The following is a 27,692-nucleotide window of genomic DNA, read 5'->3' as shown; positions in this document are numbered from 1 at the left end:
CCTAAAGTAGTTTGGGTCTGACATGAAATTAACAGAAAAAAAATGGAAAATGCCTTCTCCCAAGACATCAATAGAACTATTGTCATGTTAGATTTTTAATCAGTGCAGGGATTTCTGGTCCACAGGACTGAACTGGATATGGGTCACAGATTCACGAGTTACACATACTAGCTTGAAATGAGACCCAAAAATCAATTTCACCTAATTGACAAGACATTATATATTACAAACCTCCAGATGATACTGCTCCATTAGATAGCTCTATATATCAACGTTGTTGCTTCAAAAACTGACGTCCATTTGCAATGGGATATTTTACCGTGGTCCAAAATTCACTCTTCCACTTTTGTTCCAAATTCAAACATTACCCTTCAAGCCCAAATAGCTAAGAGAAAGTAATAGCATATGGGAGCACCATCCTGATTTAAAGATGCAGCTACCTTTCATCATTGCTGAGTCAAAACCCCAGCCTAGAACTGCCATTTGACAACACTGGAAATATCTTTCGACCACAGCAGTTTTTAAAAAAGTCAAAGGCACCGCGAAGGCAGCATCCCTCCAATGGAAGTAAAAATGTAGAAAATAATGAAATTTTATAATGCAGCAGGCCTTTGAAACTTTAATTAGCACCACTCATCAATTGTCAGTGTATTCATAGCATTATATATACACACACACAATAGGTAAGCATTTCTCAATTCTCTGGATGCTTTCAAGAGAGAGCTAGATAGGTCTCTTAAAGATAGTGGAGTCAGGGGGTATGGGGAGAAGGCAGGAATGGGGTACTGATTGTGAATGATCAGCAATGATCACATTGAATGGCGGTGCTGGCTCGAAGGGCTGAATAGCCTATTCCTGCACCTATTGTCTATTGTTAGGATGGTAATGATTTCAACTTATAATGACAACATAAAATGTGCAATATTGATTCAGCTGCCTGATGTTCATCTTTCCAATTTTCACTTCAATTGGCGTTAATGAAAATTATACGGATGCACATTAGTTGAAAAAGTCTTGTCCATTTTACTAATTTATCAACACGTTCACCCTTGCCAAACTGGACTGTTGCACAATTTTCCACAGTAGTCCTGTCAGATATCAGTACAGTGATAGGTCAGTCGCATCAGGCCACTATTTCTGAGAGTGATTCTTACAGAAAGAATCCAGCAAATGATACTGATGTAAACTGTTTGAATTTGACCAGAATGCCCATCTATGTTCATCCCACCTGCCCATGTTTGGCACATATCCCTCTCCAACTTTCCTATCCATGTACCTGTCCAAATGTCTTTTAAATGTTATAGTACCTGCCTCATCTAGTGCTTTGGGCAGCTTGTTCCATCTGCCTACCACTCTCTATATGAACATCTACTAGTATTTCCTTTGAACTGGAAAATGTTTTTCATCCGGGGTACTTGTTTGGAAACAAACATTATGTACTTGTTTAAAAACAAATATATGGTCAAGGTTTTGTAAAAGAAATCTGACACAAATTCAAAGTCACAATACATTACAACTTCCCCAAGTGATGCAAAACGCAATACGTGTTTAAATTATACATTAATCCTATCTATGGGAGACAAGTGAAAACTCTCACTGCCTAAATTAGATGCAATCAATCCATTATGGCACAGAGGTGATAGTTTACAAACAAGCCAAATTATTGCTTTAAACTGAACTAATTAGGTATATGCTGTGATCACATTTGTGGTACAATTCTTACTGAATTACACATCTCAAAATAGATACCAAATTTAGATAATTAGGTAAATTGTTACTTCAGACAATCAGCTATTCTTCTTCTATTTACTGTAAGACATTTCTTGAGAAAACATTTCTTCACACAGAGAGTGGTGAGTCTGTGGAATTCTCTGCCACAGAAGGTAGTTGAGGCCAGTTCATTGGCTATATTTAAGAGGGAATTAGATGTGGCCCTTGTGGCTAAAGGGATCAGGGGGTATGGAGAGAAGGCAGGTACAGGTTACTGAGTTGGATGATCAGCCATGATCATATTGAATGGCGGCGCTGGCTCGAAGGGCCGAATGGCCCACTCCTGCACCTATTTTCTATGTTTCTATGTAAGGAGGTTCAATTGGAGCAAAAACATATGCATTGCATCCTGCAACATAAACACAAGCTACCAGGACAAGAAAAAACAGTTGGTTAGATAAGTAAACACATTGAGTACATTCTTGGAATATTATAAAGAGAAATTCTTGCCTTATAAGCAATTGTACAAAACAAAAAATCAAATTCCTCTGCTTTGTCATCCAAAAAGAGTCAAATAGAAAAAGTCACACTTCCAATGGAACAACAGCACGTGTTCTGATAAAGAATACTGCAACGTTAAGATGGTGACAGATTTATGATCAACACTTTGTTTTCATTTATTAAAGCAAATATGTGCAGAAGGCTTAATTCTGAAAAGTGCTTCTCTTGGCATTCTTATAAAATTCTTACAATATAAAACCTGTTATCATTTATGCCTGTTCGAATCAATTCTGATATTCTTGCTGCAGCCATACTTTTTTCCCCCATGACATAGGATGGGATCATTCCGTCTATCAAATCCATGCCTACCTTTTGAGCAATTCCATCAATTTCCACTCACCTACCTATTTAGGTCATAAGGAATAGGAGTAGAATTAGGCCATTCGGCCCATCAAGTCTACTCTGCCATTCAATCATGGCTGATCTATCTCTCCCTCCTAACCCCATTCTCCTGCCTTCTTCCCAAAACCCCTGACACCCGTAATAATCAAGAATCTATCTATCTCTGCCTTAAAAATATCCACTGACTTGGCCTCTACAGCCTCCCGTGGCAAATAATTCCACAGATTCATCACCCTTTGACTAAAGAAATTTCTCCTCATCTCCTTCCTAAAAGAACATCCTTTAATTCTGAGGCTATGACTTCTAGTTCTAGACTGTCCCACTAATGGAAACATCCTCTCCACATCCACTCTATCCAAGCCTTTCATTATTGTGTATGTGTCAATGAGATCCCCCCTCATTCTTCTAAACTCCAGCGAGTACAGGCCCAGTGCTGACAAACGCTCATCATAGGTCAATCTACTCATTCCTGGGATCATTCTTGTAAACCTCCTCTGGGCCCTCTCCAGAGCCAACACATCCTTCCTCAGATATGGTGCCCAAAATAGCTCACAATATTTCAAATACGGCCATGCCAGCGCCTTATAGAGACTCAACATTACATCCCTGTTTTTGTATACATGCCCTCTTGCTTTCTTTACTACCGAAGCCCCTACAGCCTTCTGTGGCAAATAATTTCCCCGTTAATCTATTCTCTCTCACTTGTTCATTAATTCCACTATTTTTTCAACACCTATCAACAGTGAGGCAATTTATAGTAGTTAAATAACATCAACCTGCACATTATTTGGAGGCAGAAAGAAACCAAAACCCCAAAAGGAAACCCACACCTTCAAATCTCCACAGACAGCACTGGAGATCAGGAACAAACTCAAGTGAATGGAACTGCTAGATAGCAACATTCCCCACCATGCCACTGGGCCACCTTTAACTTAGCAAACTTGCCCCAATGTCTACCTCAGGATCTATACCAATACTTCAGTGTTGTACAGAAGAAATTCTTTAATTTTAGGTGCAAAAATAATCCAAGCCCTATTTGACTCCTCATATGTTCCTCTTAAAAGTGGAGTACAAAGTACAAAGAAGAACAAAACAATTATTTTAATCTACTGCCCAACGTTTTTTTCTCCAAATATAGACTGGGCTTCATCCACCTACAATATGCACGTAACTTAGTGGCTTTAAATTATTTGGGGACATTGGGATTACGAGATATGTAAATGGAAGTTTGTGCTCTCTACAACAAAATGGATCTCATTTAAAAATAATCATATTTCTCCCAGTAAATCACAGCTCATTTATGACCTTCATTGGTGGGAAATCTACACAGTGTCTGAAATAGAATCAACTCCTTTCTTGATCGAAAGTTATTTAAAACTTCAGTTGTTGCAATACACCAGCCAGCCAAAGAATGCATACAAAGTAATATTGATGCATAGTTATAATCTGAGGTTGGCTAAAATCTAAACAAGAATTTTTGGCAGCTGGTCAATTTCTGAGCACCCCCCTGTAGATTGCCCGGATACTGAAACAAGACAATTATACAAGCCCTTTAACAAAATATCAAATGGAATGACGTTATGAATAAATTGAAAGGAATGTCATTATAAATAACTATAAATCATAGGCCCCACACATTTCTGTTTCCTTTTTGACTCAGTGATAAGTTCATTTGTATTCTTTTGGGACATTTTTATTCCACAAGAGATGAGGTCAGAGGCTGGGCCACATCCCGTCTGCATCGCATCTCTTTCCCTCTCTCCGTAGGATTTTCAAGTAGTAACAAATTTAAAGAGGATACTAAGCAAAATGTATCAGTACTTCATATTATATACTTTATTACAGCAATTGTAATCATTTGCCTGCATCAGATCTGTTTTCCTCCAAAATGTCAATAATTTATAAATCAATAACATTTCACACATCGACACATTTACAAAATGCATTTACATTTCATTTTCTACCCATTAAGACATACAAAAGGAACAATAAAAGGGCCCATATATCATAAGCAGGAAGCGATGAAATACTGCACATGGACAATAATGGCACTTTTCTGAATACGCTGATAGTCACAACCTTCAATACAAAAGCATTTTAATATAGCAAGATATTTCCTGCCCAATTACTAAAATTGGAATTTTTTTTTAAAAAGTACAAATTTAGCATTTTCCAAAATATTTAAAAAATTGCACTTTACGTAAAGTATTTATGTGGTGAAAAGATTTGCCGTATATTAACAGTGTCCTGTGAAATAAAACTTCAATCATCAAGCTGACCAATAAAATGTCTCCATTACAAACACTTTCATTAAAAACAAATTTAACCGCCAATGTCTTAACTCTCTGCGTTAACTGTAAAAAAAAACACAGCGATGTGGGCATAGTATTTTTTTAACATCCAACAAGACAACAGAAAACAGCATCAATAAAGGTACAAACAAAAGATATTTTCATTCTGAAAAGGATCAATCTTACATCAATATAGAGCTACTTCTGGAATGATAGAAATCAAATCATTATAAAATACCCAGAATGTTGTTGATAATTAAATAAAGAATAGAAATGTAGTGATCACATCTTGTAATTGGAGATTTCCTAGTGCAAGCTTTATACAATGTGTGTTGGGGAGCAAATTTTTACACCTATATTATAATCTACTTATGACATTGACATTAACCTGTATTATAAGATGCTAGTGAAATTCACATGAATCCAATTTTCATTTTGAATTTATGATAAAATCCATTGTACATCCAAAACCATAACATAACACAATGGCATAGAAAAGGAGAAGAGTTGAGGCAAGCACATATCACCCATAATAGTATAAGAAAATAACTGCAGATGCTGGTACAAATCGAAGGTATTTATTCACAAAATGCTGGAGTAACTCAGCAGGTCAGGCAGCATCTCGGGAGAGAAGGAATGGGTGACGTTTCGGGTCGAGACCCTTTACCCATGGTCATATTAAATATCAGGGCAGGCTTGAAGGACGAGATGAGATACACCCGTTCCTACTGTGTTCTTATGCACTGCACAGTACAAACACAATCAGAATCAAGTCAGGACGACTCAATGTTGGATAATAAAGAGAAGAAGGAGAAAGTTCCGTGCCACGCTATCCAAGTTTAGCTTTGATGTATCACCAAAACATATTCAATGATGGGCTGTACAAAATAGGCCTGAAATTTACTGCCAAGCTACATATAATGTAATTTTCCTGACAATAATAGTTATATATCATGAAGTGCAATATGTCATCAAAACTGCACAATAGTCACACACCCGCAGTTTAGGAAATCTTGATGTCGATTTATATGGTTATATGAAATGTAAATCATTTTTCAGTGGTGTAGCAGTTAGAGTTGGTCCCTATACCATGGACCCAGGTGAGATCCTGACCTCGTGCGATGTGTATGGTTTCTATACACTCTCGGCATCACATGAGAGTGCTCTGGTTCTCTCACATCCCAAGGGCATGCTGAAACTGTAATTGGATATTGTAAATTACCCTTTAATGAACGCTCATGGCAAAAAGAATGAAAGTGAAGTGGATGAGCACACGAGAGAGAGAGTACTTTGCAGGAATACAGGGAAATAAGGAGAGCCAGAGTAGGACTAATGGGATTGGTCTTCTGAGAGCCAGCACGGACAGAATACAACACATATAAATGTGGAAATAAGTATAAAATTAGTATTTTTTAATTAAATATCCTCTAGTGCTATGTTTGTTGGTTAATCATCCCAGACAAATATATCACTGCAAGAGTTCCTCAGTGCTGTGGCCCAGGACCAATATTCTTTGTCTGCTTCACCAATGATCTCCTTTCCAAAAAGATCAGAAATGTGAATGTTTCCTAATCAACATTCAATACTATTCACAATTTCTCAGCAGATGAAGTGGTCCATTTCTACATGCATCAAGACCAAGAAAACATCCAGGCATAGGCTAACAGGTGGCAGTAGGTTCAGTAAGAAAGTTTCACCACCTATCTTGGCACACAACATCATTATTACGGTAACGCAGCGGTAGAGTTGCTGCTTTACAGCGAATGCAGCGCCGGAGACTCAGGTTCGATCCTGACTACGGGTGCTGCACTGTAAGGAGTTTGTACGTTCTCCCCGTGACCTGCGTGAGTTTTCTCCGAGATCTTCGGTTTCCTCCCACACTCCAAAGACGTACAGGTATGTAGGTTAATTGGCTGGGTAAATGTAAAAATTGTCCCTAGTGCGTGTAGGATAGTGTTAATGTACGGGGATCGCTGGGCGGCACGGACTTGGTGGGCCGAAAAGGCCTGTTTCCGGCTGTATATATGATATGATATGATGATTAACACCCCATCAATACCCTAACGTCATCAATGAACAGAAATGCTACTGGTTCAGCCACATAAATACCATGGCGACAGGAACAAGTTAAAGACGGACTCTAAAAAATGCACAACTCTTCATCTGACACCTCAGTGACTTTCAACATGTACAAGTTATTTAGCGAGACCAATACTTCTAATTCTTTCACTGGAGAATAGACAGAAACATTCCAAGTTCCCTATAGTCATGGTCTTAAAGAAATACTCTCCACTGGCTTTGATGAGTGCAGTCCCAACTATACTCAAGAAGTGTGACATCAGCCTGGACAAAGCAGCCCACTTAATTGGTACTCCATCAAAAGCTCATTGCAGTACAGCGCTCTAATATCTACAAAATAAGCAACTCTCAAACCCACAACCCCCATCACAAAAGAAAATGAGAACTGGGAACACCATTGCTTGTGTGTTCTCTTCCAAGTCACATAGCATCCTTATTTGGAAATACATTGCTATTGTTTTCATTGATGTTGGAACTCCTACCCAACAGCTTTTCGAAAGTATCTGCACATGAAGGACTGCAACAGTTCAAGAACATGACTTACCAAGGGCAAACAGGGAAGGGCAGTAAATATTAGCCTTGGCAACAATGCCCAGAACCCTTAAAATGAATTAAAATCAAATCAGCTTTTCAAACCTTCAAAGTTCATTCATCAATACTTGATTTTTTTACCAAAGCCATTTACAAACTGGAAAGATTGCCAATGCTGCTTTGATAAATGATCAATATTTGTTCTATTGTTTCGTTAGACCAATACATTTAATTCCCCCTCTGGACCTCAGACAGGAACATTCCAGGTTCCCTAAACTTTTTTCCTACCTCATCCAATATTCCAAGATAATAAACTATTTTGACAAACCATTCTTGCAATACAGGTAGGATTATGGCCCGTACAGCTTTATTTATGGAAAAGATAGTCACAGTACAAAAGATCCAAACAATAAAATATAAAGGATCTAAGCTTCTTACTTCTATTGCCCGATCTTATCATCCGCATCGACACAAACCTGCCCTGCAATTTATTCATTTAAAATTTTATTATTCTCATGTTTTCGGAATACTTCTCCATTGATTCATGAAAGAAAAATTATGGATTTTATATAATCACGTTCCGTTCCTCAATCTGAATTGCAGCCAGTGATAAACTGAATAGAGATGACACAATTTAGAATTTACCTTACTATCTTTCAATGGATTTCAAAAACGCTTTGGATCATTCCAATGCCATTTGTGGAAGTCTCCTAAAGATTAACATCTGCAAGTTTCCTAGGATGATGGCATGGACAGAAGTTTTGTGTAAAATTTCAATTTGATCAACTGAAAGTTCTTACACCTGGTGGAATTTAACTTTGTACTTAACAGCACATTTGCAGTATTGCATACAGTTCTGGTCACTCTATTATGGAAAGGATGTGGAGGTTTTGGAAAGGGTGCAGAGGAGTATTACCAGAATGATGCCTGAAGGGGGGGGGGGGAGAGAAAGGGGGGGGGGGTTATTAGCTACAGAGACAGGTGAACAGACTTGGATTGTTTTCCCTGGAATGCTGGAGGTTGTGGGAAGACCTGAGGAAGTATATAAAATGATGAGAGGCATAGAGGGGCTAGACAGCCAGATCCCCTTTCCCTTGATGGCAAAGTCAAATACTAGAGGGCTTAGCTTTAATGGTAAATGGGCAATGTTTAAACAAGATGTTTGGGGCAATTTATTTTTATATACGCAGAGGATAATAAGTACTTGGAATGCTCTGGCTGCCGGGAATGGTATTTGAGGCAGATACCATAGTGGCATTTAAGTTACTTTTTGGATAGGCATATGGATATGTCGGGAATGCAGGGATATGGATTATGTGCAGACAGATAAGAGTTGGTCTTGGCATTATTTTCAGTACAGACATTGTGGGCCAAAGGGCATGTTCTTGTGTTGAGTTTTTAAAAACTATACCTAGAAAATGAATTTCACTCATTTTTCACACCTAACAATCAGGAGTTGAATTACTTGAAAAATACTATGAGCCAGAAATGTTTTTTCTATTTAATTGAAAACATATATAGCCCACCAAAAGCAAAAGATAAATCAGCAATGCCACAGGATATATTACAGAAGACAAGGATATATTTCTCATTGGGTCTTACTTTCGTTCTGGATGTGAAAAATACAAGGGCCCCAAATGCGCATGATTTTCTTATTATTGAGATTATTTACTTTTTAGAGTTGTGTTGGAAACTCCATTGCCAAATATAAGCAAGTTAAAAAAAAAACATAAATCTGAAAACAAAATAAAATTGAATACTTTACACAGTTGCAAGGGTTTGGGTGACATGCAAAAAATAAAAGCATAAGTAGCTAGATGAATCAGCGCAAAACTTGGGAAGAAAAAGAGAGGAGCATATAAATTGTGCGAGAGTGTTTGTGGCAAGAAATTGAAATTGGGTTTAGGCCAAGTAACGAATGAGATGTGGAGCCTGAAGTGGAAACCAGTGGAATATGTGAACAGTGTAAGCAAGTGATGCTCTTGGAAAATGATGCTTAGGTAGCACATCAGCCATAATATTGATGAGAGAAAGAGCAGCCTTAAAGGGTCAGGTTTCCTACATTCTTGATCTGAAATCCTTGGTTTTGGAAATTAGGCTGGCAAATTATGAACAATGGTCAACATGTCCCAGTCATCAATACACGTGCCAACATGAGAAAACCTACCGGTAATTAAAACTAAGGTCTTCTTATCGAGTCCACATCACAAGATTAGATATTGTTCAGCCCGAGCTGAACACACTTCTTGGCATCTTCATTGTAGGCAATGAGATCGGCAGCTGTGCATTGGTTTTCCAGTTGAGGGCATTTCAGCAGGTGTTCCATTGTTTGTGGTCCAATACCACATTTGCAGGTGACATCATTGGAGTTATATCCCCACTTGTTTAGAGACACCTTGGCTCAGCAATCACCAGTTCTCAATCGACTGAGACATTTCCATCCAGTCCAACTTGCATCTACACCAAGAGGGAGTTGCTCACTTGCCGTTAGTCCCATGGTAGTTGAGGGAGGGAGAGTGAATATTTTATCATCCCATATGGAGACTCGTGCTTCACTTATTGTAATGTCAACCTCAAGAGGAGTCACACAGTTAAGAAAACTTTTCCTCGACTTTAGGCGGCTCGGAAATGGTGTCTGGCCAAACATTGGACATCGTTCATCTGTTATCTGCCACTGGCACTCCTTCATGATGGCTCCTGCTCTACTGATGTCTGGCAGGGCTATGCCTGCCAGGAAGTAGAGGCTGTCAGTACTTGTTGGCTTGATACAACCTGTGACAAGTCTGCTGGAAGCATTGAGGCCTGGGTCCAGCTTCTTGGCATGGATGGATCTTTCCCATACTGGGCATGCATACTCCGCAGTAGAATAGCAGAGAGCTATGGTAGTAGAATGTAGGGACTGTGGGCTAGCACCCCATCTTCTGTTGGTGAGCTTACTAACAATATTGCTGCGTGTGCTCACTTTCGCCTTTGTCTTCGCAATATGGGTCTTGAAGGTAAGACATCGGTCAAGGGTTACACCAAGGTAAACCGGATGCTCAGAATGCTCTAATGTTGTTCTAGACCAGTTCACCTGAAGTTGTGTCTTGGCTTCTCGGTTTCTCAAGTGGAAGTCACACACCCGTGTCTTAGATGGGTTTGCACGGTTGCAAAACCAAGGTTAAATCAGTGTTAATGCATTTAACAGCAGAAAACAGCAGTCGTCTGAGAAGCTAATTTGGATCTACCAGAATTAAAAATCTCCTTGTCCATATGCATCTAACCATAACAATACAAAAAAATACAACTTCCTAAGTAAATTACTCAGATTTTGACAGAATAATGAGAACATAGTTAGAGAATGAGTCAAAAATCTCTGTTTTTTTCTATTGCAGCCTTATCATGTGATAACCATCCAAGTCACAATGGTAAGGCAATTTAAAAAAAAATCCAAATTGTATTCATACCATATATTGCAGAATTTTTCAACCATATTTTGCAGCTTGCCAGATTACTCATTGACCAAAGATCATTCTACAACATTAACCATTGAACACCTGTCCTCAGTAAAAAAAAATTATTAAGTCATGGAGGAGCACCATGCGGACTAGTCCATTTACACAGCCTCTAATCAAGTCAAGTCAAGTCAAGTCAAGTCAAGTCAAGTCAAGTCAAGTCAAGTCAAGTCAAGTCAAGTCAAGTCAAGTCAAATTTATTTGTCACATACACATACTCGATGTGCAGTGAAATGAAAGTGGCAATGCCTGCGGGTTGTGCACAAAAATAATTACAGTTACAGCATATAAATAAAGTTAATAAGTTACTAAACATAGCACAAAAAGTGTCGACAAAAATTTAGTCTCTGGGGTTATCAAAGTTGACAGTCCTGATGGCCTGTGGGAAGAAGCTCCGTCTCATCCTCTCCGTTTTCACAGCGTGACAGCGGAGGCGTTTGCCTGACCGTAGCATCTGGAACAGTCCGTTACTGGGATGGCAGGGGTCCCTCATGATCTTGCTTGCTCTGGATCTGCACCTCCTGATGTATAGGTCCTGCAGGGGGACGAGTGTAGTTCCCATGGTGCGTTCTGCCGAACGCACTACTCTCTGCAGGGCCATCCTGTCCTGGGCAGAGCTGTTCCCAAACCAGACTGTAATGTTGCCGGTAGTATAAGAAAATAGGACAGGATGCTCTCTACAGCCCCAGAGTAGAAGCAATGAAGGATCCTCAGCGACACTCTGAATTTCCTCAGTTGTCTAAGGTGGTAAAGGCGCTGCTTAGCCTTACCCACCAGTGCGGCAATGTGCTTTGCCCACGTCAGATCCTCTGCGATGCGGACTCCCAAGTATTTGAAACTGCTCACCCTATCCACAATAGACCCATTTATCTCCAGTGGCGTGTACGTCCTTGGATGTTTAGCCCTTCTGAAGTCCACAATCAGCTCCTTTGTTTTAGTGACATTCAAGAGGAGGCTATTGTCCTGACACCAGAGTGCCAGATCAGCCACCTCCTCCCGGTAGGCCTTCTCATCGTTGTTGGAGATCCGGCCCACCACCACAGTGTCATCAGCAAACTTGATGATGGAGTTTGAGCTGAACCTGGCCCTACAGTCATGTGTGTACAGGGAGTACAGTAGGGGGCTAAGGACGCAGCCCTGGGGGGATCCTATGTTCAGGGTGAGGGAGCTAGATGTGTGTTCCCCCATCCTGACCACTTGGGGCCTGGCAGTGAGAAAGTCCAGGACCCAGGCACACAGAGGGGTGCTAAGCCCCAGTTCCAGCAGCTTCTCAACCAGTCTGCTGGGGACTATTGTGTTGAATGCTGAACTAAAGTCAATGAACAGCATCCTCACATAGCTCCCCTGGCTGTCCAGATGAGAGAGAGCGGTGTGTAGAACCTGGGAGACCGCATCATCCGTGGACCTGTTCGGACGGTATGCGAACTGTAGTGGGTCCATGTTGCGAGGAAGGAGGGCGCAGATGTGCTTCTTGACTAGCCTCTCCATGACAACCGAGGTGAGGGCCACCGGTCGGTAGTCATTTAAACACGCTGGAGAGGCATTCTTTGGCACCGGTACAATGATGGATCTTTTGAAGCATGCAGGGACCACGGACTTTGCCAAGGAGAGGTTGAATATTGTGGTGAGCACCGGAGCAAGCTGAGTAGCACAAGACTTTAGTACTCGCCCAGATATACCATCTGGGCCTCCAGCTTTCCTCGTGTTCACACGCGTCAGAGCCCACCTCACCTCATGCTCGGACACCGAGAATGTGTGCACATCCCCGGCGGTGGATCCCCCTCCAGCCTCGCTAGCCAGCGCCCCTTCGGTGCTGTTTTTAGACGGCGAGCTGGTGGTGTTACCCGTCTCAAACCGTGCGTAAAAAGAGTTCAGGTCATCAGCTAAGGAGGAGCCGGCACTTCCAGTTGAGGGGGTGCTGGACCTGTAGCTAGTTATAGTCCGTAGCCCCTGCCAAAGGCGCCTGGTGTCCTGCTGCTCCATCTGTGACTCCATCTTGTCCCGGTACCTCTTTTTTGCATCCTTCACTGCCCTTCGCAGTCGGTAGGACTCTCCCTTGTAGTCATCCATGTTGCCGGATGACAGGCCGGAGTTGTAAGCAGCGGTGCGAGCATTCAAGGCCACGCGAATAGACCTGTCCACCCAGGGTTTTTGGTTAGGGAAGATACTGACCCTTAACGTGGGGATGATGGTATCGGCTATTGTGGCAATGAAGTCCGTAACCGCTTCCGCAAACTCATTTACGTCTCTGGAACTTGCTTGGAACATGTTCCAGTCGACTTCGCTCAGTGCATCTTGCAGCATGGCCTCTGAATGGTAATCTCAGTAATCTAATCAGGGAGATTAAGATGGTGGTTGTAATCGCAATGGATCAGGAGTCAAGGTACAGAAGGGAAGAGGAAGTCAGGATGACTCTTTGGAGAAAACGACATGGAACTTAAGTAGCAAGAATTTAAGAGGAACAGAAGCAAAGCAAAATGTTTGAAGAAATGTTGGCGAACTGAAAATAAAAATGGGGGCAGGAGTGTACCATAAACATAAGGGCCTTACAACCAACATGGCAGCTAGGTAGATATCAAGCTGGGATATTTTTCCTGCCACCCACGACCCAATGGTCTTCTATTGTGATTGTTTCACTAATCCACACTGAAACTGTGAACATCGAAAGGATAGCAGTGATACAGTTGTTGGTTTTGCACCCTCACTGATCAAGGGACATGGGTATAGTCCTCACCTCAGTGCTTTTCATACAGAATTTTCACATTCTTCCCCAAACCACACGTTGGGTACTCCGATTTCTTTCTACACCCTAACCTACACACTGGTAGGTTAATTGGATTCTGTAATTTACCCTTCCTGAGGCTAGTGGCAAATAAGCCAAATACATTATTTTGGAGTGAGGTTTGATGTGGAAAGATAATAAACTGCAGAAAGAAATTATTGCTCTGCTGCAGCCACCAAGTGAATTAATAAATAATTAAAATCCTTGCTGAGAGTGAGCCAACATGCTGGAGTGATAAGGAGAAAAAGGTGACCTAAGCACCATTTAACTTTTATTGTTCCTTCTGTGACCTGCCACATGGATTTCATATATAGAAAACAATAAATAGAGACCGGTAGAGGGAGAAGGGAAGAGTTGTAAACAATATCACGAGTTTAGCTGCAAAAAGCAAAGTGCTGGTGGAACTCGGCATATCAGGCAGCAACTGAGGAGGGAAATAGACAGAAAACCTTTTCAGGTCAAGACCCAGAATGACAAGAAGTCCTGATCCAAAACGTTGCCTGTCCATTTTCCTCCATAGATGTTGCCTTTGAGTTTCCTGGCAGTGTTTTCTTCATAGGTTTAGACAGTTTGAATGTGGACTTTCCCTAAAACAATTTGAACTAATTCTGTTACTGCGTTAAAAACGCGGCATTGTTTCTTCCTCTCAAACTGGATCAGCTCTGTATGCCGTCACTCGCTAACTTCCCTACAGGCCAGTCAGTTAGGGAGTGAAAATGATAGGAACTTGGCTGATGAGGGAAATTGAGACATTAGTCAAAAACAAAAAGGATGCATGGGACAGGTATAGGCAGCTGGGATCAAGTGCATCCCTTGAGGAGTTTCAGGAACTAAGGAGCAAACTAAAAAAGGAAATCAGAAGGGCAAAAAGGGGCCAGGAGATAGCTCTGGCGGGTAGCATTAAGGACAATCCCAAAAGATTTTATAAATACATAAGGGGGAAAAGGTTAACTAGAGAGAGTGGAACCTCTCAGGAATCAAAGCAGTCACCTCTGTGTGGAGCCACAGGAGATGGGCAAGGTCCTAAATGAGTATTTCTCCTCTGTATTTACCGAGAAGAAAAGAAGAAAGGCAGTAGGACGGAGGAAATTGGAGCAGTCACTCGAAGCGTCTTGAGAGCAGTCAGGGTTACTGTCTGAAGGTACTGTCGTGTTTGAAGGTAGACAAATCTCCAGGGCCTGATCAGATATACCCGAGGACATTGTGGGTAACGAGAGAGGAAATTGCAGGAGCCCTGGTTAAAATTTACATGTCGTCCTTAAATACAGGAGAGGTGCCCAAAGACTGGAAGGTGGCAAATATTGTATCTCTTTTCAAGAAGGGCTACAAGGAAAATGCAGGGAACTATAGGCCAGTGAGCTTAACATCTGTAGTTGGTAAGTTACTGGAGAGTATTCTGAGGGATAGAATATACAGGCATTTGGATGGGCAAGGGCTGATTAGGGATAGTCAGCATGGTTTGTACATGGGAGGTCGTGTCTCACAAATCTGATTGAATTTTTGAAGACATGACCAAAAAGGTTGATGAAGGCAGAGCTGTAGATGTTGTGTACATCGACTTCAGTAAGGTGTTCAACAAGGTTCCGCATGGTAGGCTAGATCGCATGGGATCCAACGAGAGATAGCTGAATGGATAGCAAATTGGCTCCATGGAAGGAATCAGAGGGTAATGGTGGAAGGTTGCTTCTCAGACAGGATGCCTGTGACTAGTGGTGTGCCTCAAGTTTCAGTGCTGGGCCCGTTACTGTTTGTCATCTACATTAATGATTTGGATGAGAACATACAGGGCAAGATTGGCAAGTTGGCTGATGATACAAAAGTTAGTGGTTTTGCAGATAGTGAAGATGGTTGTGAACGATTGCAGCAGGATCTGGATTGATTGGCCAGGTGGGCAGAGGAATGGTTGGTGGAATTTAATACAGCGAAGAGTGAGGTATTGCATTTTGGGACGTTGAGCAAGGGCAGGACCTACACAGTAAATGGTAGACCTCTGGGTAGTGTTGTAGAGCAGAGGGATCTAGGAGTGCAGGTGCATGGTTCCTTGAAGGTCGAGTCACAGGTAGATAAGGTGGTCAAAAAAGGCTTTTGGAACTTTGGCCTTCATCAGTCAGAGTACTGAATATAGAAAATAACTGCAGATGCTGGTACAAATCGATTTATTCACAAAATGCTGGAGTAACTCAGCAGGTCAGGCAGCATCTCGGGAGAGAAGGAATGGGTGACGTTTCGGGTCGAGACCCTTCTTCAGACTGAATATAGAAGTTGGGAGGTCATGTTGCAGTCGTATAAGACGTTGGTGAGACCACATTTAGAATAGTGTTCAGTTCTGGGCACCATTTTATAGGAAAGATATTGTCAAGCTTGAATGGGTTCAGCAAAGTTTTACGAGGATGTTGCCAGGACTAGAGGGTGTGATCTATAGGGAGAGGTTAAGTAGGCTGGGTCTCTATTCCGTGGAGCGCAGGAGGATGAGGGGAGATCTTATAGAGGTATATAAAATCCTGAGAGGAATAGATCGGGTAGATGCACAGAGTCTGTTGCCCAGAGTAGGGGAATCGATGACCAGAGGACATAGGATCAAGGTGAAGGGGAAAAATTTTAATAGGTATCCGAGGGGTAACTTTTTCACACAAAGGGTGGTGAGTGTATGGAACAAGCTGCCAGGGGAAGTAGTTGAGGCTGGGACTATCCCATCATTTAAGAAACAGTTCTAGACAGGTACATGGATAGGACAGGTTTGGAGGGATATGGACTAAGTGCATGTAAGTGGGACTAGTGTAGCTGGGACGTTGTTGGCAAGTTGGGCCGAAGGGCCTGTTTCCACACTGTATCACACTATGGCACTATGAGTAACTAGGCAATGTCTGCCTGCGTAGTTCATGCACCATCACTAGTAATAAATGTAATGTTGATACAATGACAACTGCATAGAAAAAATATGCTCAACATTGCAAGAGATGTTACAGTACATCTGTCATTCAGCAAATCAGGCTTTCACTCCCTTTGCACATAGTAAGTAGAAACAGTAGACCATTCTGTCATCCCACTATACCTGCTCCAACATTCAATAGGTCTATGGAGATACAAAAGTCTGAAGATGTTAGAATCTTATCTCTTATGTTATCGAGTTCCTCCAGCAGTTTATCCAGGACTATGGCTGTTCTTCTTACTTTCTACCTTCCTTCAATATACCTCAATTCCCTGAATATCCAAAAGGCAACTGGTCCGTGAATACACTCAGCAACTGAGTTTCAAACAACGCACTTGAGTGGAAAATTCCAAAGATTTACTCCCCTCTGGGTGAAGAAGTCTCTTTGCACCTCTGCCCCGAGTGGCTGATCTCTGATCTTGAGACCGCAACTCCCTTCCCTGGTTCTAGTCATTACAGCCAGGAGAACCATCATCTCCCCATATACTACAGAAGAAAGATGTGGAACAATGTAACTTAGACCTTAATATCATTTAAACAATGTAAACAATTTCATTTGTTTCTTATAAAGGACAAAAGCTTTGAGATCATTCGTAACAAGCAATTAGTTCAGTGCAGTAGTAAGGATGTCACAAGCTGCCTTCTCTTTTCCCCATCATCCACTCCAGGTATTCCACAATCTGCCAAACTATTATGTATCAATGGTCTCAAGAATAAATAATATTGTACAAGTACCAATGTAATACTGTACAAGTAAGTGCCAAAGTAATGATACAATGGTTCACCTTTAAAAAAAGAAAATGCAAAAGTTAAACACTCTAAAGAATATTGTAAAATACTACCATATATGTCAGATGATAATGAAAATCTTCTTTACAAAGGAGTCATGTTATTAAGGAATGAGTTAATTGTGTTGTTGTACAACTGAAGAGTATAATGCAGGGTTCCCTGTTCCCATGCATTTTACAGAATTATCATAACATGTAACTAAATGCCAACCATTCTCTGGAGGCTAGTGCTTATGCAATGATTATAAAAAAGTGGTTCTACTTACCAACTGATAGGGCAAAGCAAAACAGTTTTCATTTGTGAGATTGTGTCCAATTAAACAAACAAATGAAACATTGTAAAACCAAAACCAGAATGTATAGTTATCTCAGAGAAGGTTTAGAATAAGCCAAACATTTTTAACAAATTCTGAATGTGTTCTGAATTTTTGTGTGGCACGGTGGCTCAGCGGTAGAGTTGCTGTCTGACAGCGCCAGAGACCCAGGTTCGATCCCGAGTACGGGCGCTGTCTGCATGGAGTTTGTACGTTCTCCCCGTGACCTGCGTGGGTTTCCTCAGAGTGCTCCGGTTTCCTCCCGCACTCCAAAGACGTACAGGTTTGCAGGTTAATCGGCTTGGTAGAAACATAAATTGTCCCTAGTGTGTGTAGGATAGTGTTAATGTGCGGGGATCGTTGGTTGGCACGGACTAGGTGGGCTGAAGGGCCTGTTTCCACACTGTATCGCTAAACAAAAAAAACCTACTTACCTCTGGATGCACACAACTCTAGAGTACAGAAACAGAATCTTTGGCCCACAATGTTCATGTGAACCATCAAACACTCGTACCATTTACCTGCACTTGGTCCAGAGCCTCTTAGCCCTTGGTGACCCATGCACTCATCGAAATACTCTTTAAATGCTGCCAGGGTCTTGCCCACCCCTCAGTATATTGCAGATTTCTCTTGCTGAAAAAACTATTCCTCCGATGCCTTTTAAAATTCTTGCACTTTACTTTCAAGCTCTGCTCTCTAGTTTAAGGCACATGGGGATAAATAAATGCCTTGCTTTCTATCCTATCCATTGCCCTCTTCATTTTGTATACCACAATCACGTTACCCCCTTAAAGAAAAACAGTCTTTCCAGAATTTCTTCATTACACAATGACTCTATTCTAGGCAGCATCTTGACAAATTTCATCTGTTCTCTCCAGTGCAATCACATCCTTCCACAGTGTGCCAACCAGAACTGTATGCAGTACCCCAGACCCCTTGACCTGTTCAATGTAGCTTTATGAACACATATGCAGACAATCGTAGGAATACACAGCACACAAAGTCAGCCATTCGGTCCATAATGGGACATGGTGGAACAAAGTGCTATCTGGCTTTAGATCATCTGGAAATTATCTACATTTGTTGCCTTATAGATCAGATAGCAAGTTCAGTCAGCGAGTACCAGATCCCACTTGTGGGAAAAATGTCTCCATGTCCCTTCCAATCATCTCAACAATAAATTTAAATTTATTCCCTTTCGCTATTGCGTTAATTTCTAAAGTGAACTAGGTCTTCCCTATACCTTCTATTTAGTTCTCTCGATTTTAAATACCTCAATTAAATGTTCACTAAGCCAATGCTTTTTCACAAAGACTACCCCAACCTATTCAAATCTTCCTTCATAGCTCCTCGTAGCTGGAGTTCTCCAACTGACACGGACTTTAAGATATCTTCTGTGTTTTCTTCAGTACTATCGCAAGCTTCCTCTGACACGGCGAGTAAGATTATGTACATTATTCTGTGGAGTAGAGGGCGTTGTACGATTCTAGTATTGTCTCCTAATTCGTATATTCTGGGTTGGAGTAAAGCCTCTACAATGACCTTTTCTACCTGTCTTGTTATATTCGGTGATCTACACCCAAGCACTCCGAGGTCTATACTTCTTAGTACTGCTGCCAATGTCCATCTTCATTCCTAGCAAATTTTGACACAATGGCAACAAAGTTCACCCATGCCCAGGATAATAATCATAGAGACAAATAGTATGGAAACAGACTCTTCAACCTAACGTACATGCCAACCAACATGCCTATGTAAACTAGTCCCACTTTCCAACATTTTCCCCTATCCCTCTAAACCTTTTCTATCTACGTACCTGTCCACGCGTATTTTAAAATGTTATAATATCTGTTTCAACTACCTTCTCTGGCAGCTCATTCCATATTCCCACCACCAAATGAAAAGTTGCACCTCAGGTTCCTATTACATTTTTCCCCTCACAGCTTAAACCCATGCCCTTTAGTTCTTGATACCCCAACTCTGTGATACAGACACTGTGCAATCCCCCTGTCTATTTCCCTCATGATTTTATACACCTCTATAAGATCACCCCTAAGCCACCTGCACTCCAAGGAAAAATGGTCTAGCCTCCCCAACCTCTCCTTGGGCCCTTGAATCCTGGCAACATTCTCATAAATCTTCTCTGCACCCTTTCCAGCTAAATGGCTTGCTTCTTGCAGCAGGGTGACCAAAACTGAATACATCAGTCAAATTTCACATTCAAACAATTTCTAGAGTTATATTTTGTGAAAACTGAAATTGATAGAGACTTACACTTTTTATATCATTGGCACTTGACATCCAAATCCAAATATAAATTACTTTTAGATAAATTGTTTACAAGCAAAACCTATGAGTGGTCACCAGTTACTAAACTATCTATACTAACAAGCAGGATAGCATTTAGGCTTAGAAATTATTTGACAATATTTTCAGTGTTAATCTATAAAAGTCTCTCAAGTATCACTAACTTCAAATGAAAGTGTTTTAGTGTTGTGATTTAGTTTTCTCTGGGTAACCTACAGTATATCAGTGGATGGTATCATTTTGCTCCATTTCAAGTTTCTGCAGCTGTTTATGTTTGGCCCAGCAACTGCAACCTTCATGGTCATTCAAACAAATATACACAAGATAGTTTTCCAGCTATGGGGCATTGTTTCTGCTTAGTGGATGCTGCTATGATGCGAGAGAGGTGGAATGGTGACCCAGGGACTACAAAGGAGCCTGAAGCATCCAGAAAATAACAGCCCCCACAGGATGCACGTTTCAGTGTCTGATAGCCATGGGCACTCTTGGCAGAACATTTCCAATGATGTCTTTGTAAGGAGTAATACAACACCAGTGAAGATAGAGGGTGGCCGCATAGTAAAGAAACTTGCAATGCAGACAGGAGTTGAAAGATTTATAACTGAAGTCCACTATCCAAGTATGGACCTTGGGTAACCTACTCAATCCAGCAGAGATCAGTGGCAGCAGCTATAATGCTCTGCTGACAACTTCTTTTGGGGAGGTTTTATATTGAAAAAGTGCTACAGTGAATGAAAATCCTGCCAAAAAGCCAAAAGTCAGATTTCCCAGTGAGTGTTAAGACATGTGCACAATTGCTCCATTCTGGGTTAATCCAAATTTAAATCATTAGTACTGCTAACACATAATCCAGTCTTTAAGGAATCACTTAGCCTCTGTAATACTGAAGTGTTTTGTAGTTAGTCAGAGATAATCAGAGTAGAAGACATAATGATCCCCATACAGCAGCGAACTGGAGAATATAGAGAATATTTCCTTTTGTTTGAGTGAAATATGCCTACTTCCTAAGATTCCCCATACAAATTCTTGCCTACTTTGAACAGAACATACGTGTAAATTCAAAAGAAAATAAACACTTGAGACCAAAACTGGTTAGGCTTTTACAATAGATATTACGCACAGAAAATTAAAATATCAGCATTACATTGAAAAATGTCATCAGGATGGAGATTTGAGCAACCTCAGCACAAGAAAGTAAGCTTACTTATATTAATCTTCAAGAACTGTGGAGCATATCGAATGAAAGTCCAGCAATCATTTTGGGTCTAACAATTGTGATTGGTCCGTGCTTTCAATTAAAACATGCTATATGCAAAAGATTCTGATAAAAAGACACCAACGTTTTTTTTAAATAGTTACACATCATGGACTACCTTTCAATCTTATCAATCTGTCAATTTTAGACATTTTTCACAACAATTTTTATAATAAATCGAGGGCATACATTTGATTTGATTTCTTGGAAAACATCCATGAAGCCAATCACAACTGGAAAATAAAAGTTTGATACCAATGAAATAAATAAATATATCTGGAGAGAAGGAATGGGTGATGTTTCGGATCGAGACCCTTCTTCAGACAGGTCAAAACGTCACCCGATGTTGGTAAATATTTTCTGCAGGACTATTGCTTAAAAAGTGAACTAACATTATTTAAGTATGGTGAAAACAGGACAATCTCAATTACTATCTCCAAGGATGTTTACTTGGAGATGTGACACTATTCCAAACATTCATAGCAACAGTTTTGTGAAAGTTTGCAATAATAGTTTACCAGTCACCGGCAATCATAAGACATAGGAGCAGAATTAGGCTATTTGGCCCATCGAGTCTACTCCGCCATCTGAACATGTCTGATCTATTTTCCCTCTCAACCCCATTCTCTCGTTTTTTCCCCTGGAACCTTTGATGCCCTTATTAATCAATAACCTATTCATTTCTGCTTTAAAAAGAAGCCAATGACAGCTACCACCACTGTCTGTGGCAATCAATTCCACACATTCACCACCCTCTGGCTAAAGAGATTCCTCCTCATCTAATTTCTAAAGGCACACCTTTTTATTCTGAGGCTGTGCCCTCTGGTCCTGGACTCTCCCTCTACTGGAAACATCCAATCTACAACCACTCTATTGAGGCCGACATTGAGTATAGAAGTTGGGAGGTCACGTTACAGTCATATAAGATGTTGATATAGTAAAAACTTGTATACTTTGTAGAACAGTACAGCATGGGAACAGACCCTTCGGCCCAGGGTGTCAAAGTTAATTAAAAGAAGTCAGGAGAATGGGGTTGAGAGGGAAAAATAAATGAGCCATGATTGAATAATGGAATAGACCTGATGGGCCGGATGGTCTAATTCTGCTCCTGTGACCAAATACTTATGATGTCGGTGCCAGTATGATGCCAAGTTATACTAATCCCTTCTGCCTCCATCTCTGCATATTCATGTGCCAACCTAAAAGCCTCAAACACCACACCACTATCGTTCTTTTCCAATTGTGATGAATATTTCTCCCCCCTGATACTGCCTGACCTGTCGAGTACTTGCAGCATTTTGCAGGTTTGAAAATACATTCATTTATTAAATTAAAAATAATTTGAGCACCAACATATCTGCTCTGTAAACATTTCTGCAGATTCAGGAGACAAAAATCATATGACTGCATCAAACTCCCACAGATTTCTGATCAATTTATGTGTCGAAATCAAAGCCATTGTTCATTGTGAGAGGTCAACCAGTTACAGTGTGTAGGCGTCTTGCTCTACTCACATCACTTTTCCTGAACTTGGCTTTTAAGCTTTTCATTTTCGTCCAATATCACCACGAGAGCACGAAATGTCAGCAAAATCTAAACAAAATGCACAGAACAACATAATTACAATATTATTGAGAAATGCATTTCATAAGACGCAAAGTTTCAATGGTTGCCCATAATCCAGGAACATGTTCTATCTACTCTGATGCCAGATATTACGGTTGTACCGACTGCACTACGCCAAATAAATTGGACTGCATGCATTCTCTCACCGGCATTCCTGCAAAGTTAAAAGCTGTCACAACGATTTCGCCCTTTATCGTCTATCAAAACTATTAGGAGAAAGAGAGCGTTTAATAAACAACGAACGGAGGTGTTGAAACTTGTACCCACGCACAGATACAGTATCCAGAGTTTGACACGGTCCGCGTTTGACACAAGTTTCACCTTCGTGCTCAAACTTCATCGATAAACTTTTTGCGACGTGATTATTTCCAAGGCAGTTTCCAGAAAGACGTTCCCGGCTTTAAATAAATCATCGCCCCGCTCCTCCTCGGCAACGTCGAGGTTCTTTTTGTGCCAGAGTTCAACTCTCCCATTCATTCTCTTTCCCCAAACTTCCTTCATCTGTTTCCAGCCCTCGCTCAATTTCCCTCCGCTCGGAGGGTGGCTGTCCTCAGAAAGGTGATGCAGGCGCTAAAACTTTCACTGCTGCAAACAATAAACCCATTCATTCGCTCGTTTGCTCTATTTACAATAGACGAGAGAAATGCATCCAAAACATACCATTTGGAAGAAAAAAAATATAAGAGCTTTTCTTTTATTCTGGCTTAGTGCAGCCGTATGCTTTAAATGGGAAAGCGAACTCACCCCATGCAGGCGTGGAAAGTGAAGGTGTGTGTGTGTGTGAGAGAGAGAGAGAGAGAGAAGTTGTAAGGAGCCGCGTTACATGCACACACTTTGCTGCCGGAGCTGCTGCCAACACCGCTCCAAGTGCCTCGCGGCGGAAAAGGCAACGGCAGCGCGTGCGATTGTCCACCCAGCGTGTACGCGTCATCCGTAACGAACGCGCACGAGCACGCGCCTCGCCCGGCCCGGCCCCAGATCCAGACCGCGTCCCATCTCCGGGCCGCGTTCTCGCTCCTTTGTTGCACGCGTTACGATGTGGTCGTTCTCTGGGGATTGCTGGCTGGGCAGGTCGCTCGGAAAACGACCTGAGAGAACTACACTGTTATGCGCACTGACGAGTCCGGTAAAGCGTTGATCAGAAGCCCCAATTTCTGGCCACATTGGCTGGCTTGGAACTCTACAATCATTTAAGAGAAGACCATTTGGTCCCCCTGCAGGAATGCCAACTCTATTTGAAATAAGCAACCTAATTAGTTGCAAGTCGCTGCCTGTTTATAGCCCAGCAAAATCATCCCAGCTCACTTATTTATGCAGTTACAATAACACTGATTTTAGGACAATAGGTCTTCTCAAAATGAGGGGCAATATGCTTTGGAAGACAAAGTGCTGGAGTAGCTCGGCGAGTCAGGCAGCATCGCAGGAGAACATAGAGAGCGGCGTTTTGTGTCGTGACCCTTCAGACTGACTTGATTTATATCAACATACTCAATATGAAATACTGCTATTTGGAGTTCTGTCATTAATCTACTAGATGCAGCACTCTGTTACACAAGAGGTTTATGTACAGCAGTTGTGATAAAGCAATATTTTAATTTCATTAATGAGGTTGTTGGACAAGGAGATGATCCATACCATAGGATGCTACCAGTTATTTATCTGCCTTTGAAACTCAACAAGGTGAGCACAATCACAAACACATTATGGCCAGTGTAAGATAAAAATTCACACACGTTAGCCTATAATTAGATTCTAAAACCCCACCCCCTTTATTCACAGTATCTGTTCATGCCTATTTGGCTTGATCCTATTTTTCAAGTAGAAAGCTCAAGGATTCCTACCCATCTCCAAACTGTTGGATCCCTTACCTCTATCATATTATGCTTCCCTCAATCTCTCCTTGGACAGGCTATCAAGAGTCAAGAGTGTTTTATTGTCACACGTACCTGAAAGGAATAATGAAATTCATATTTGCAGCAGCACCATGAGGGGTTTGTAAACACAGTACTCAAGAGATAATAGAATAAACAGCAAAAATGTTGAATAAATGAAAAAATATTACAAAGCACAAAGTCCCTCGTGCAACCCAGGCACTTCGTAGCTCAGCTGCTTCTAGGGCTTCATTCTAGGGTGTCAGTATAAGCATTCCGACTGGCCTGCCAATAATTTTCAGTGTTATCCTTGCACATACTAAGCTGAATGGTACAAACTGATTGGCTGAAGAAGGGTCTCGACCCGAAACGTTATCCACTCCTTCTCTCCAGAGATGCTGCCTGTCCCGCTGAGTTACTCCAGCTATTTGTGTCGATCTTCAGTTTAAACCAGCATCTGCAGTTCCTTCTTACACTGATTGTTACATTGTTCCATTAGTTCTTCATTCTCTATCTCGTCTGGTACCCAAGATCAGTTGAACAATACCATCCCACATCTCGGAAACCCGGAGATAACTTTCCAGGTAGCTCATGAAACAAAAAAAAGTGCTGTGAAATCTGAAATAAAAACAGAAAATTTGGGGAAAACTCACATACAGATCAAGAACATTTAAGGACCAGGACTATTTTGAAAACTGAAATAAATTAATCTTATCTAATATGTTATCTAACCCTATTGAGACATAATTCAACAATATTCTCAGATTATTTTGAAAAGTATGGTATTACAGTCATTGTTTATTTTAGTTTTATCTGTGTCAAGTGGAAGTATATTCCTCTTCATAAACAACTGAATTCTAATCCATGATATAAGAATAAACAAAGTAAGGATGTAAACACTACAATGCAAGGAAAATTGCAAGTGAAAATCTAAAAATGAAATTCACATTTTTAATCAACAGATGATAGAAACCAAGACACTGCCTTACAAGGGAAACTTTATCCGAATCCTCCAATTCTGTCAAACGTTGAATTCTCACACTTTTCTGCTTAAAAAAGGTCTCCTATGGTATTGCTTTCAGAAAAATGTGAGAATTCACGTTTTATATTATTCACTGTTTACATTGTACCAAGTAATGTGTTGCGGTCAGGAATTACCTTTACTCTGCTACTATTCTGAAAGTGCAGCAGAAATCACCATCTGGTGAAATTACAGTTGCACAATGGTATAATTTTAAGGAAATTCCAGCTCATATTTTGTTCCATAATGTTAGAAAGTACTAGCCATTTGGTTATAGTCTACATGGCAGATGGATAAGCATAATTCTTTCGGGATTTAAAACACACTTGGAAATAATAATCCAAAATCTGGTAAAGTGATTACTTTCTTGCAACCCATTCACAACATTAACATGCAGCCTCCTGAGTAATTTTGATCATGCGAAACCTAGAACTGGCATACATTATATGTCTACATGTATTTTGTAATACTGTTACACTTTGAATATCCTTCTGGGTGCTTGCTTAATAGCAAAGGAATTCTGTGTTCCCTGTACATTCTGCTTGGTTCCTTAAAGAGTATCAAATAAAAATAAAAGAGACATGCTCCTCACAAATACTGCCTAAACTGCTAAACATTCCTGTCCTGTCATTATTTGAAATAATTTCAACCTTCTGGTATTTTGTTTGGTTATTCTTCTTGCGTTTGAGGCAGCAGAAGTTATGTAACACCCTCCAGGCGCTGTAGCCAGTTCAATGTGCTGTTGTCGAGGGCCATGAGGTCTGCCCTTCCACCAGGGGAGCAGAGGACAACGCAGTCGAAAAGGACGTGCTGCACTGTTTGCTGGTCTGCTCCACACACGCATCCCGCTAATGAATGCAACCCCCAACGATGCATGTTGATGTTGAACCGGCTGACCTCTGTGCAGAGCCGGTTCAGGGCGACCCATTCTTTGCGGGGCATGTCCGAGCCGGGTGAGGCTGTGGTGTTCGGTGCGACAGTGAATTGAGGAGGTCGCGAAGTCTGTTCCCAGCTGGTTCTCCATGCTCCTAGTATTGAAACCGGAGACACAGAGGGTCGCTGCGTGACGGAAGAAGGGGCGACGAGGTGACAGGCGTTGAGGTCCCAGTTGCTGTGAATCCTGGGCGAGGTGGTGCAAAGGATGTTTGGCTTCCAATGGGGCCTTGCACACCAGCCTATGAGTGAAGAACTGTCTGTGAACCTTGGCGGGTGTGATACCTGCGACCACCGGCAGGAGATCCGTCGGAGTAGGGCGTAGGCAGCCGGTGATGATCCGCATGGTGTCGTTGAGGATGGCGTCTAGCTTGCTAGTATGAGCGCTGTGGCACCATGCTGGGCCGGCGTACTCAGCGGCACTGTACACGAGTGCAAGAGCACCGGTTCGGAGAGTAGATGTCCTGGCGCCCCATGACGATCCGGCCAAGCAACGCAGGAGGTTGTTCCGTGCCGAAGCTTTAGCACGGAGAGCTTCAAGGTGTTGCTTGTAGGTCAGCTGCCGATCTAGTTTCACCCCGAGGTATGTAAGAAATGGGTTGTAGGGTAGAGGTGACGGTTAGCTGGCGTTGAGCTTCCTTGTTGTTCATGTGAAAGGCCGTTGTGGTGGTTTTTGCCACCCTCAGTTTTAGTCTCCAGGTCTTAAGGTAGCCTGCGACAAGTTCCATATCCGCCGAAAGCACATCCTCCACATTTAGAAACATAGAAAATAGGTGCAGGAGGAGGCCATTCGGCCCTTCGAGCCAGCACCGCCATTCATTGTGATCGTCCCCAATCAATAACCTGTGCCTGCCTTCT

At 41.5% G+C, this 27,692-nt stretch overlaps 1 protein-coding gene across 1 annotated transcript in view; it reads right to left on the bottom strand.

Annotated features, from left to right (window-relative positions):
* rai14 (retinoic acid induced 14) overlaps window positions 1-23,852 on the bottom strand; it is a 162,093-nt gene extending 138,241 nt beyond the window's left edge. Inside the window, exons 1-2 of the mRNA XM_078427254.1 lie at window positions 23,754-23,852; window positions 22,898-22,976 (exon numbers count right to left, since the gene is read on the bottom strand). Coding sequence (XP_078283380.1) covers window positions 22,898-22,933 — 36 coding nt within the window. The 5' untranslated portion in view covers window positions 22,934-22,976; window positions 23,754-23,852. The remainder of the gene's footprint in view (window positions 1-22,897; window positions 22,977-23,753) is intronic.
* Window positions 23,853-27,692: the final 3,840 nt, after the last annotated feature.

The sequence above is a fragment of the Rhinoraja longicauda genome, chromosome 1 (genome assembly GCF_053455715.1).
Source record: "Rhinoraja longicauda isolate Sanriku21f chromosome 1, sRhiLon1.1, whole genome shotgun sequence".
Lineage (NCBI taxonomy): Eukaryota > Metazoa > Chordata > Chondrichthyes > Rajiformes > Arhynchobatidae > Rhinoraja > Rhinoraja longicauda.
This window is presented reverse-complemented; position numbering and strand designations above follow the sequence as displayed.